General features: G+C 34.5%; 2 protein-coding genes across 2 annotated transcripts; one reads left to right on the forward strand and one right to left on the reverse strand.

Moving 5' to 3' along the window:
• Positions 1 to 1,300: 1,300 nt before the first annotated feature.
• Positions 1,301 to 3,751, reverse strand: LOC121391555 (dynein regulatory complex subunit 2-like). The gene is given in 19 exon segments (XM_041523141.1): positions 1,301 to 1,400; positions 1,461 to 1,536; positions 1,616 to 1,639; positions 1,642 to 1,708; positions 1,762 to 1,811; positions 1,853 to 1,951; positions 2,038 to 2,095; positions 2,146 to 2,215; positions 2,258 to 2,310; positions 2,312 to 2,407; positions 2,462 to 2,584; positions 2,771 to 2,800; positions 2,802 to 2,846; positions 2,921 to 3,059; positions 3,106 to 3,205; positions 3,256 to 3,290; positions 3,370 to 3,490; positions 3,537 to 3,639; positions 3,641 to 3,751. Coding segments are annotated over 19 exon segments (1,500 nt in total).
• Positions 3,752 to 3,837: 86 nt separating this feature from the next.
• On the forward strand, positions 3,838 to 4,867 carry LOC121391556 (putative L-aspartate dehydrogenase). The gene is given in 4 exon segments (XM_041523142.1): positions 3,838 to 3,886; positions 4,593 to 4,651; positions 4,654 to 4,719; positions 4,769 to 4,867. Coding segments are annotated over 4 exon segments (273 nt in total).
• The last annotated feature ends 8,694 nt before the right edge of the window (positions 4,868 to 13,561 follow it).

A 13,561-nucleotide genomic window follows, 5' to 3' on the forward strand; every position in this document is an offset into this window, starting at 1 on the left:
TGACATTTACTCTATCAATGAATATAGATATCAAGAAACTGTTCAGATAGAAAGTCATATTAGGTAGTTAGTATCAATCAATTAGAATACATACATTTAAATGAAGTAATCTGATTGATCAAGTAACTAACTATATATATTTTCTTAGTTACTCACTGACTTACTTAGTTATTTTTTAATACTGTGTTGCTATAGATTTGTGGCAACAGCTTGGAATGTTTTTTTTTCTGTTAAAAACTAAAATATAATGTAAAATGAAAAAAAAAACCCTTGTGTGTTGCCCAAACGATTCCTACTCGCTCACCCACTCAGGCTTCCACTTTAGGCTCCAGGATTCCCTGCTATTGCTAGCTGGGACCGCCACCTGGCTTGGTAACCCTCGTCTTCGCGAGGTAATCCTGGCTGGAGCGTCGCCCTAACTTAAAACCAGCCGTACGGGATTCCAGCTCTTAGGGAATTTCGCATTCAGGAACCGGGAACTACAAATACACCAGCCTCATCTCGTTTAAAGGGAGACTACCAGCCCTATCCTAGTCGGCCTTTCGGATACTCCGTAGAGTATGCTGGTAACCATCTCAGAGGTCTGATGCATTGCAGAACGCTGGCCCACAACACACTGGCACTCATGACTGTTTTGGTTTCCTTTTATATGTACTTACGATTTTGTCTTCAGTCTCTTGTGGGGCGCGATTGTACTGATCATGAATCTCATTAACGATAGTGAACCATCGGTGAGTTAAAAAATAACTATTCAAACTTTAAAGTTTAAGAATGAAACTAGTCCAGTTTAAGCAAACTAGAACAGTACTAATTCTATTAATTCATCATTCTTCTTTTAAGCCATGATAAGCCATGTACTCATTTTAAGCTAAACAATGTACTTATGTACAAGTATTTGACAATACATTATCAACAGTACATATTTCTAATACATTACTGAGTATGAACAAAGATTGGAATGAGAGGTAATGATACATTCTATTATTACCTTAAAGTATATTATATACTAAATTATAGGGTGTTCTCTCACATTATGAGATTTACTCTATCAATGAATATAGATATCAAGAAACTGTTCAAATAGAAACTCAATATTAGGTAGTTAGTATCAATCAATATCCATCATTAGAGTATCAGGGGAGCACAGAGGGAAAGACGTGGTGCATTTGAAGATAAAGAAAAATAATAAATTTAACAGTATCAACACAAACTTGTTGTAAACAAAATACCTTACATTTTTTGTTATTTAACAATTAAATATTAACATAACTGATTGCCATACAAGTTGTGCTGGAATCTATTAAGTTTTTATATTTTTTACAACATGAGCTGCTTCAACAACTGTAATATTTGCTGGAGATCTTGGTTTCACTCTGTAGTCACCCACTGGTACTGACAACCTAACATGTGAATAAAGAAATGACATGAGCATCTCATTTACTCCATGTGTCATGTCTTACTGAGGTGGTCTTTGGTTGCTATTGACAACTAATAAAGGGTTCCTTTGACTCAGTATTTCATCATTCACTGATATACCTGTTTAGCAAGAATATCAAGTAGATTAGATGTTATAATCAAGAACAGCAAGTATATTAACATGTTTACTTTAATTTACCATCAAGGTATTGCTTCAATAAAATCTTAGCTTTTGATTCTCATGTTCCAATGTCTTCTTTTCTCGATCCAGTCCCATAGTATCCAGTAAAACCTACAGCAATTAATATATATGTTCATATACGATAACAAACAACCAGTATTTACCTTATTGTAGCGTTTCCAGAAGTTCTCTAATGCTGAATACTCATGAATTACTAATTATAGTATATTAGTGTTATATTCATCTTTGTAAGGCTCACTTCAGCTAATGTCTCTGTTGGTGGTTCTTTCTTGAATACTGCTATTTGCTGCTCCTCATCTGAGGATAGAGATGTGGAATAAAATGGTAAAACCTAAAGAGAGAGGGAGAGAGAGAGAGAGAGAGAGAGAGAGAGAGAGAGAGAGAGAGATGAAGCAGTGAAGGCTGCATTATTAATAACCTTTCTTCTTCGGTTTCTAGTTTTCGGCACATTTCTGCTAATCTGAGTATTTTCTCTCCCTGAAATGTCAGAATTTGATAAGATTTTCTTATACATATTTTCCTCTCACCTTCTCCTTTAGTCTCTGAAGTTCTTTGATAGAAGCATCACTTTGTAAAGTTAGTTTAGTGAGATTAGCTCTGCAAAGCATTCGACTAAGTCAATATTTGTCTCAAACTTACCTTTCATTCTCTCTTGACTTCATCATCTCTGTTTTGAGCTCATGGAAATGGGGCTAAAACAGTTTCTCTATCTGTTCTGATTGCAGTCAGTTTGACCTCTGTCTCTTTAGTATTAGAACTTAACTTAGCTTTTAAATCAGCTATGGTATCCTACATTATATATTGACTACTAGAAAAGATTGTTTTATTTTATGTTATCCAAACCTGAAGCTTTTTCAATCGTTTCATTTGTTTAGCAATTTCTTTAGCATTTATTTCATCTTTTTTTTGAGAGCTTCAAACCTCAGCTTTTTTTTCTTCAGTATTCTCCTTGTATTGTCTAGTTTCCTAAATAAAGAATGAATTAAATCCTACTATTATAATATTAAACAATGTGGTTGATATACTAGCAATAGACACCTTTGCTATTCAATACATAATCAATACATTTAAGTTCCAAGATATAGTATATTAACCTTCCATTAAAAGTGTATGACATTCCATTAATGGACAAGAGCCTAATATAATAACTACCTTTTGAAACTCATCCCACAATTCATCCAGTTACTGCTTTTCTCTGAGCACTGAGAGCATGAGTTTCCTCCAGATTCTATATAAAATATGAATTATCAATTTTTTGACGTAATTATTTTACCAACCTATATCATATCTTACACTTCTTACCTTGTTTTTAAGCTCATCCACTAGTCCTTGAAACTCTTGCTGAGCTTCTGCCTCACGTTCTGTAAATCTCAGCTCCATAGCATAGAGAATATCATGCAGATCTCGCATTTCTTGCTCATTTCGTGCAATTGTAGCTTCTCTAATGAAAAATAATCAGCTTTAAAGATGTCCGATCATTAGCTAACCTTTCAGTATCAAACTCTTTCTTCAAATCGGTCAAGTCCTGTTGGAAGCCTTTCTCTAAATCTTGAATTCTCCGTTGTTGAAAACCTGCATGATAGTCCTCTTCATTGTTAATAAGTTTAAACATAAAACTCACTCAATAATTCGTCAACATTTTTGCAAGTGACTCCTCAAAGCGACATCATATCTGAAGGTGGCATATCAAGTAATAACTACTAATATTAATGCTATGCTCCTATTTTTAATAAATTAATTGTTTTGCATACTGTTCATTTGCTTCTTCAATGTCCTTTGATAACGATTGAATAATAGCATCCTTCCGATCAATAACTCGTTCAAATGTTTCCTTCATAACATGACAATCTTTCTTCAATTCTTCTAGCTTACCTATAAAAAAACAAAGAATAGCTATTTCTTTCTTTATTATTTTTACTCTTTCTCATGATATTTCGCCATTGTTCTTGTAACTTGACTAGATTTAATTTTGTGGCCTGTTCCTCCTTAGATAACTTATCTTCAAAAATCTGGAGAGCATCTCTTCTTTTTCTTCTGAGCCTCCTCTTCAGCAATCCTCTGTTGCTCCAGATACATTGCTCTATCTTCCTCTGACATTTTAGCCAGCTTTTTAGCAGTGATCTTCTCAGCCATATTGACTCACTTTGTAAATCTTGCTAACGTTAGTTACCATGGCAACCTCAACCATGGAGGTGTGGCTGAACAAAGCATGGTCCAAAATGGCTCAAGATGTTAGACGAGTGGGAATTGTTGGATTTGGGAGTCTTGGTGAGGAATTTGCTGAGTCCTCCTTTCCTTTATAATCTGTTTTATTCAGGGCAATACCTGTTTGACGAGATTAGCAATTATCTGGTTATGAGGTAGTATTTGTATGGAACAGAACTATTGAGAAAATGAAAAATAAAGTCCCAGAATCATTTGATCTTAACTGATCTGACTCAGTGTCACTCTAAGTGAGTCATTCAAGTAACAAACCTTATTTATACCTCACTAGACACCCACATTTAATTATTGAGGTAGCTCATCCTTCCGTCACAGCAGAATACGGAGCACTATTCTTGAAAGCAGCTGATTTCCTGGTACCTATATTACCTCTGTGTTATAACAATATAGTTCTTTTGTAGGTGGGTTCTCCAACTGCTTTGGTTGATCCTCAAGTGGATGGAAAAAAAAATGAAGGCAATGTCAGACCATGGACTGTATATTGGAGTGGGTGCTCTCTGGGGTGGTCACGATATCCAACGAAGTCAGAAGGGGGACTCTTAAAGGTATGATGTCCTTTGTTTACTCCCATAAATTAATTGATTCGTAATAAAGGGCTAAAAGATTACTATAAGAAACACCCCCAACGATGCTAAAAGTTCAAGGACACTTGTTGGATAAATTACAAGAGGTTTAAAGACAGCCTTTAACAGTATATGAAGGTATAATAACACCCTTAAATTTTGGTTCTGATAACCACTAATATTATCAGGCCCAGTTCGAGACTTATGCCCATTAGCTCCTAACAATGTGAACACGATGGCAGCTGCTTTTCAATAATAGCTTCAAATCTAGGCTTTGATAATGTCATTGGATGTCTTGTAGCAGATCCAAGGTTGGCCCCCAAAAGAACTGAAATCAAAATTTGGTTTTTCTTCTTATGGTTAGTCTTTCTGTCATATTGTGGAAATAGAAGTTACTGGTCCTGGTAGCTATGACAACCATTTCTCAGTACACACAGTACGATCTAATCCTGCTTCAATATGAGCTGTTTACTGGAAAACAAACATATGTTTCATTTTTGAGCAGTTTACTGGTATGTCTCACTGAATGTAGTTAATGTGTACTATAATGCTTTTATAGCTGCTCATGGTTAAAGGTCTGGTGTTCATCTGTGTTAAGTGTGGGTTTAATGAAATAAAAATCATTGGATTTCACAAAAACTAAAAACCTAAACTAAAAAATCTAAAACTAAATACAATATTGCAGCAGTACACAATAGGTAATTATTATTGATTGTATAATGGTTCTTGTGTCATATAATCAGATACAACTGTTGGAGACAACTAAACTTGTACTATCTTGCCTTCAAGATGCTTAATCTCAGCTTCAAGAACACGTGCACTTTGAGAACCTCCTGAGCTTCAGGGACCTCCATCTTTTCAAGAGCAGTGCGAGCAGCATCACGTACCACAGAGATAAAATCATTACGCCTAGCAACAAAGAGATAACAAATAAAGAAAATAATACTGTAACTTACCAGACATTTTGAAATATGGGGAATTGCTTTTTTAGCTTTCATGGTTCCCAAGGTTAGGCAAGCACTCTGTCGCACAATGCGGTCACTGTCCTTAAGGAGACCTATCAACGCGGTCAATGATGAAGTCCTCTTGTATACCCAGTATGGCCCATAGATATTGCGGCTACAGCACGAATGTTTGGATCGGGATCTTCAAGGAGGCGGAGCAAGCTTCGATAACAGCTGGATTCTGGAATTTACCTATCGAGATAAGAATACAGAATCAATGCTTAGAAATGAGACTAGATTTTATATGTGTGTTTGAGAATACTGACAATATATGTGAACTAATTTGCAAAAAAGGGACCACTTCTGTCAAAACATTTGAAAACTGTAAAAACATATAAAAAACAGTTTTGCATTCATAAAGAATAGTTATGCATATATATATATAGTATATATATAGCAACTGTAACTATGTATACAAAAACTGATATGTTTGAGTTCTTTTAATGGTAGTTTGTTCACAAATCAAGTCACAAACATTTTTGACAGAAGTGGTCCCTTTTTACAAATCAGGTCACATATGTGTTCAAGAATGAGAGATTAGACAATAGCATGTGTGTTTGAGAATTGAAAAAACTATAGACAATAGCATGTGTGTTTGAGAATGAGACTATAGACAATAGTACATAGGTCTGTTATTACATACCCAAATTTTCTACAGCTGTCAGACGTACAGTAGACTGCATATTAAACACTTCTTTCATGTTAACTTTTTCAACAGCAATTTGTCTCACAGTGCGCCAGAAACCATGCTTCTCTGCAGAGTCTCCTCGAACTTGCATAAAATGTTCCTTGGAAATCTCATCAGCTCCCCAAAATACTGATGTGGAGGACTTCCTCAAGTAACCACGGCATGTGTTCATCAGTAAACAGACCTAAAAAGGATAATGACAAAACAGATCATTCGTTGTAGAACTTACTTTTCAATTGAGTATCATAGTCAGAGATAAAACATTGTTGGAAACGGAACCATTTGACTTTATCAGTATCTCCTCCAAAATTGCGCTCCCAGAATGTTTCAGTCACAGTCTCAGCTGGTGGGGTGTCAGTTCTGTAATGTATAAATTACATAAACTATCTAATTGTCCTTGAGCATTCTTACCCAGTCTGTGTTCGGAGTTTAGTGTTCATTCGAATACGACGTTGTTGTGTAGGAGCTGGTGCTTCTAGGGAAGCTCAATGTGGGCTTCAACAGTTTCTGTAACAGGATTCTGATATTGGTGGACATGACCGATAAATGTATTGAGAAGATCATCATCAGGTTGGTTTGACTCAAAATAAGTCCAATGTAACTGGTCAAGTGTCAACTTGCTGGAGAGAGAGAGAGACACACACACACAGAAACCTTTAATCTTCTATAGTAAAAATTCTTTTTACCAATAATCATATTTAAGATCACACTTCTCTATGGCTTGAATATACTCGGTAACATTTCAAATGTGCAGAAATTACAGACATTTATATACTTATATACACCTCAGTGACATATGCATACGTTACTACTAACACTATATGTGGTATGTCAATATTCACTAATCTAATGATCAAGTGTGAACACTAGAAATATGGTGGTTATTTCCCAAGTCACTAAGACTTATTGACACAATTAAATATTCCAACTGTCAGTTGTGACTATCTAACGTGCAACATTATAGAAGTAGGTGGTTATTCCCAAATGTTGAAGTCACTAACATTGTTAGTGTCTATAATACTATGAAAGGTTAAATAAAGATGGGAAGCCATTTACCATAACCTAATTACTAGAGGTTGAGCCTTTGTATTTCTTCCTAAGTTCTAACACACACAGCTAAGGCTACTGTCTGACGTTACTTACAGCCCAAAGTTGAGTTTCTTTGTGAGTTCCTCTTTCTGTTTCCTAGCTGCAACAAGAATGGGTTTGTTAGAGATATAAGCTAAAGACACTTGATCTCCACATTTATTGTTGGTCACTGATTCCTCGCTGGCCATAAAAAATGAGTAACTGTAGGAAAATAACACAAGTATAAAAATAAACATTAAAACAATAACATCTCACTTTAGCATCAACCAACATACGACCAACTTCCTTAGCAGCATCCTCAGTAGTAGAAGTGTTACTATAGACAGTATATTTCTCCGCCTCCAATTTTATCTATCATGGATATATACATGAACAAAATGGATGCATAGAGAAAAAAAGAAATGGACAATTGATACAGTTAAATGGATGAACAGCAAAGTCTAATGATAGATAACACCATTTAATGGTAACATACTCTTTAAAAACTGTCACTAGGGCACTGTCACCAGCAGTAGCTGTAATCACCATATCAACAGGTTCTGGCACTGGAGTTTTCTTAGCAGCAGGTTCTAATAAGCAACACAAACTATGAAACTTGTGATAAGAGAGAACATCTTACTTGAGCTGTCTGGGGTAGGGGCTGGAGCTGGTATTGATGCAGTCTCTTTAGGAGTGGATTCGGCTGGTTTTTGTTTGGCCGCTCCTTTTCGTCTGGGTAGCGATTGATCCTGTCCCATGTTGAAGAATACTCTGTTCTTAGCGAAGAATAATATATGACCTTACGTAGCACCCCCTTTTTGTAGACTGTTAGTGCCCCACGGACAAAGTTAATCATTAGCGCAGAAAAGAGGTGTGGCTGGGGGGTTAATTTTCCACAATGTTAGCATTATGTAAAACTGATATAAAAAGGCTGTGATGAGATCTAGTAAATACTGCACGAAAAGTGCAAGCATTGAACTAAATTATAACTCGACTGCATATCTTTATTCCGTACTATCTTCAATTAAATTGCAGCTGTTATTAGTTCATGTTAGTATGTCCAGTATTGCTACAAGTACTGCTAAACTGTCAACTTTATTTCGACGTTCTTCTGCAGACAGTCGATCCTCAGATGCAGTAAAGGCTTTAGAAAGAGTAGATGTAACCAGACCAATCTATTTGGGCGGGTTTTTCAAACAGGCCAAAGGTGAAAAGGCTGGCTTCAATAAAAATTTTTTGTTCTCTTTCCCAAATTGGTGCTTTATTTCAAACATAAAAGAGACTATTATGATGATCCAGAGCTAAATTGGTAAGATACAATTGTTAGCATTTTTATATATGCTTGAACAAGTAGAGAGTATTCTGTAGTTAGTAGTATCATATACTGCAATAATGTTAATAGAACATTAATTATGACAAGTTTGCAAAACATTTCTTTTCTTAGCTAGTGATGAGTTACTATTTGCTATTAGAAATGAACAAGCAATTGATTTGAATAGTATCTTTATTTCCGGTGTGAAATGATTAACAGCCGCAGGCCATCTGCTAATATTATCATTAAGTACCCAGTTCTTAGTAATTTAATTGACTAAATGATTTTTGCAATTTACAATCTAATTCATATAATTAAGAGTTGTTGAAAATGTATTTTAAGTTCTAAAATGATGGTCATTTTTCAAACAATAATAATTTTTATCTATATATAATAATTATATTTTCATTCCTTTTTAGCAAAAATTCAAATTACTAAAACTAGATGGCGTCTACATTACAATGGTTGATGAACCACCAGCTGGAGTTAGATTTTGTTTGTAATTTGCATCTTCCTGATCCCTTTAATCAAAGAAGGTAATTAATAGAACTTGACATAAAACATAAATTTCATATTCAATAAAAATAATGATAGATTTTGTCTGGTTAATGAATAGACATGAGCTGCCACCTGGTATTTGATAATTTGTCAACTTTGAATAGTATCAGCATATGCCATAAAATTAATGAAAACAAGTTGTAAAAAGGATTTATAACTCCCCTTAGTATATTATTATATTCAGAGCAACATATGCTATGAGTCTTAAATTAATTTATATCAACCATTAAATATTTGCTCCCCTTCCTAAATTTAGACATCGTGTCAGTAATAGCATCTAGTCCCTTCTTTAGCATTACTTACACTTACTTTAACATTACTGACACTTGTTGGACTAAAGTAACAACACAGACAACATATGCAGTTGGTTTTGATGGGAACACAAGTGTTTACGCTGTTAACAATACATTCAACTAAATGAATGCTTTGTCTAACCTTCTGTTTAAGCAAGTATCCATTTACTGTGTCTGAATGAAATGCATTAGTGATTCCACCAGCAGTATGAAGTACATGTTTAGTATGTATTGTATATACACATATATACCTCTTATAATTGAACTGATATTATATTATGACTTTATTTTGAGGACAAAATATTGTGGTTTGATGTACTACTCGTACAGTTTATGCTGTGTTTCTAGATATATCGATTTTTATTTATTTTATAAATCTAGATTTTATCGAGAAGGTCATAGTTAAATTAATACTAGACTTATCCTTGAGTCTCTAATTAATGTTTCTTTATCACTTAACATTCAAAACTTGGGATTAAATTCAAAGCTTATTATTACTAGATGCTTGTCGATTTAACACAAACAGGCAGCTGTTGTATCTCCTATGTAACTATGACACACTACCGCCACATCTGTTAAAATATACTTTATCTAAAGCATCAGTACATAACATATAGAACTAGCTATTAGTAATTTGATGTAGTTCTGTACAGGAAATAATGATGCCACTCAATATAATTAGTTTATATTAGATACAAACATTTTATAGACACTTGTATACAATAATAACTGTACAATCGATCCATTCATGTTAATCATTCATGCTCATATTTTATATAGTAAAATATTAATAGCGTTCAGTAATAGAAAAGAAAGGAGATACTGGATGGCACATCTTCAGTCACAGAATCCTAATCTAGTCCCACGACCAGATGCTATCTCAGCAAGTTCTCATCACAAAACCACACCCACTAACACTACAAAACCACAACCATTAGCAGCATCAGGTAAACATCGTCTCCTAGCTTAGTACAATCAACAGAAAAAGAAGACAAAATGGATTCTAGTCCAATTTCATTGGAGATACAAGATGTATAAACTATTTGACATAAAATCAATGTCTCTCGTAAAAGAATTAGTTCAGCAAATACGGTTTTTTATTTTTGTCAAAACAGCAAACAATACTTTTCTATTGGCTATATATATAATATATATATATATATACACATACACATACACATGTATTTATTATGATTGGTATGCATTGGGATATAATATTCATTTCATAATAAATTAGATGTCAATAATGGTCATTGTCATTGTGATGATAATAGTAGTCCATTTTATGTAACTATAGGTTGAAGAGATGGAGCATCTACCTTGAATATCACACGAAGTACCAAATCTAATCCCCTCGTCAAGATTGGTCTCGCAAGAATCATTAGAACGAGACCCTTTGTCGAGATCAGTCATTTCTAATTCAACAGAATCTTCATAGTCCACTGTGGTCATCTTGTACATTAAGTATGGTTTCATCAAAGCTAACATTACGAGACATACTAGTTGTTGATGGCACTAAAAGAAGATGATTTGGTACTTCTTCAGGTGTCTCAGGAGAAGTTTGTTTACGGGTGGGTAAAGGCGTGTCTGGATCAACATGGATATCAGGGGACAACAAATTAGGATTTTTGTTGTTGTAGTTTTTATCATCCAGTCTCTTCTTTCATCTTTTGTTTTGCTTACTAGTAATATTTCACTGGAAATAAGAGGAGGAATCGTTAGGAATGTCTACTATTTTATGTTTTGATAGCTTTCAATTCTGAGAGCCAAGACAATTATGTAATCTAAGGCTAAATAATACAAGTTTGTGCTATTTTCAATACAAAGTTACTGATACGGAACTCACTACCACTCTAATTTGTGTGTGTAACTATAATATTGATTATAATTATCCTAATATGGTCTTTTTGAATGGCGCCTATGTTACATAACATACTGTCTTTTGTTTGCCGATCTGGGATATGAAGATTGAAACAGTATTTACCACCTTGAGGGTTCTTGTCCGTTTGGTCAGATAGACACGGTTAAGTATCATGTGACCATGTCGATTCTAAGAAGGAAATATAATGATTTATGTATAACACGTGGTTAGTAACATTATACGCGTAACTCACTTCGAGGTGTCCGTGTTTTACATCTTTCTCGAATATGTCTTTCTTTTCATAATAGACCAGACACTTTGGATACAAGACGAAGTAGCGTTTGTTAAAGGAATCAAACGCGTGTGAGCGTTAAAAAGATAACCTTGCATGATAGGACTCTCTAAGTCGAATGAACTCTGGTCGATCGCAGCAGGTATCCTCTCAGCAACTTTTGCTCGTCTATTATTCTTTCTGTCCGCCATTGTGGATTGCAAAAGCCCTTGAAACTACACTCTAAACAGTTATTAATTTATTATATACTTGAGTTGTTACACATAATGTAGGCGTGGCCATCAACATAATAATAATGAATTATTTTTCAGATAATCAAAACTAATTATTAACATTAATTAACTACTCCGCCCCCTCAACTTATACAGTCTCGTCCAAATTGATGCGCTATAGATGTTGATCAATACGAACCAGTGCTCAGCAATAGTATAGTATCCATGATATTCTACCTCATCTGGTGTGATATCATAGTGATAATGACCTCCAGCATTATGGTACTAAAACAATGAGTATGTTCAGTACGTAGGTCCAACCCCTATAATAATAGGAATGTAATTGATATAGCATATGAACTAAAATTAAATATAATACAAGTTTATTATTAATAATGACTATTAGTTTTTGTAGTGTAATTAATTTTAATTAGACATTCACACCAGCTGTAGATGCTTATCAATTTGACTGAGCCACACCCACTATTTGAATATATTAGGCACATCCTTATTACAATCTACACGTACATACATATTGATATTTAACACTAAATCCCAGTCATAAATTACCTTATATGGAATGTAGCATTCATAATATAATGTAAACTTCAATATAATGGTTTACACACAAGACTTCTCATAAAGGCACACTGACTTGAGGTTACCCTTTATATCCAAGACATTTTATTCCAATCTTATATTATAATGTATTATATAACTTGTATGTTGGGGACAAGTCAATACTAAAGACATATTTCAAGGTGTTTATAATAATCTATCAAGTCACTTACTGGATCATGGCTAACAAACTCAGAGAGACAAATAAGAGAGCTGGTTTATCATAAAACTGGAGCCATTTTGTCCATATCCTCCTTGAGATCAATGGTTGCTCTGAAAATTCATCAGGCTAAATTAAAAAGAGATGTATTTACACACACACACACACACACACACACACACACACACACACAACACACACACACACACAACACACACACACACACACACACACACACACACACACACACACACACACACACACACACACACACACACACACCACACACAACACCACACACACACACACACACACAAACAAACAAACAAACATATAAGTATATCTTACCATTATATGTAGTTTAACTTGTCCTTTCTCTATTAAAAAATAGCCCCCCCATAGCAACTGGTTTCTCTCCATATTTCTTACTCATTGCTTTTCTCATACATGAGACAAAATTATCTTCACCTTTACGATACTTTGCTATCACTTTCCAACACAGGACCAGCTACACCTCACAAACCATGACATTAGCCATTAAACCAGCCTCCAATGAATAAAATCGTTCACAAACTTCTCTTCCATACTAAAAGAACAAAACAAATTTAACACCTCAAAATGTACTGGGAATATATGACAAAATAATTAAGGTATTGTCGAGATTTGTCATCAGAACTTCCTTGAACCAACCCCATAGTCACTTCTTGTCATTCTACAAAGAATGTGAGATTATTGACAGCATAGGATTTTCATATAGATGTCTTGTAAGTGTTCTGATGACAACCTGGTCATGTGTATGATAACAATAGCACAGGTACACATCCTGTTTTACTGATAGTATCTTTACTGAGTAAATTGATCGCATTAGCAGTTATCCAGTGTTGTTATCTTACACCCTTTATACTAACTATATTGTGGGATAATCTTTAGTGTAATATTGTTTCTGAAATAAATTATTATGAGGGACTCTTTCAGACTAAAGGTTTTCTTAGTAAAAACAATAACACATTATAATAGAGTGTCTATAACAACATTGTCTTCTCTTTCTCGCTATAAAAAGGGAATCATTATAGCACAGTGGACCAGTCCTA

The sequence above is a fragment of the Gigantopelta aegis genome, unplaced genomic scaffold (assembly GCF_016097555.1).
Source record: "Gigantopelta aegis isolate Gae_Host unplaced genomic scaffold, Gae_host_genome ctg2640_pilon_pilon, whole genome shotgun sequence".
Taxonomy (NCBI): Eukaryota; Metazoa; Mollusca; class Gastropoda; order Neomphalida; family Peltospiridae; genus Gigantopelta; species Gigantopelta aegis.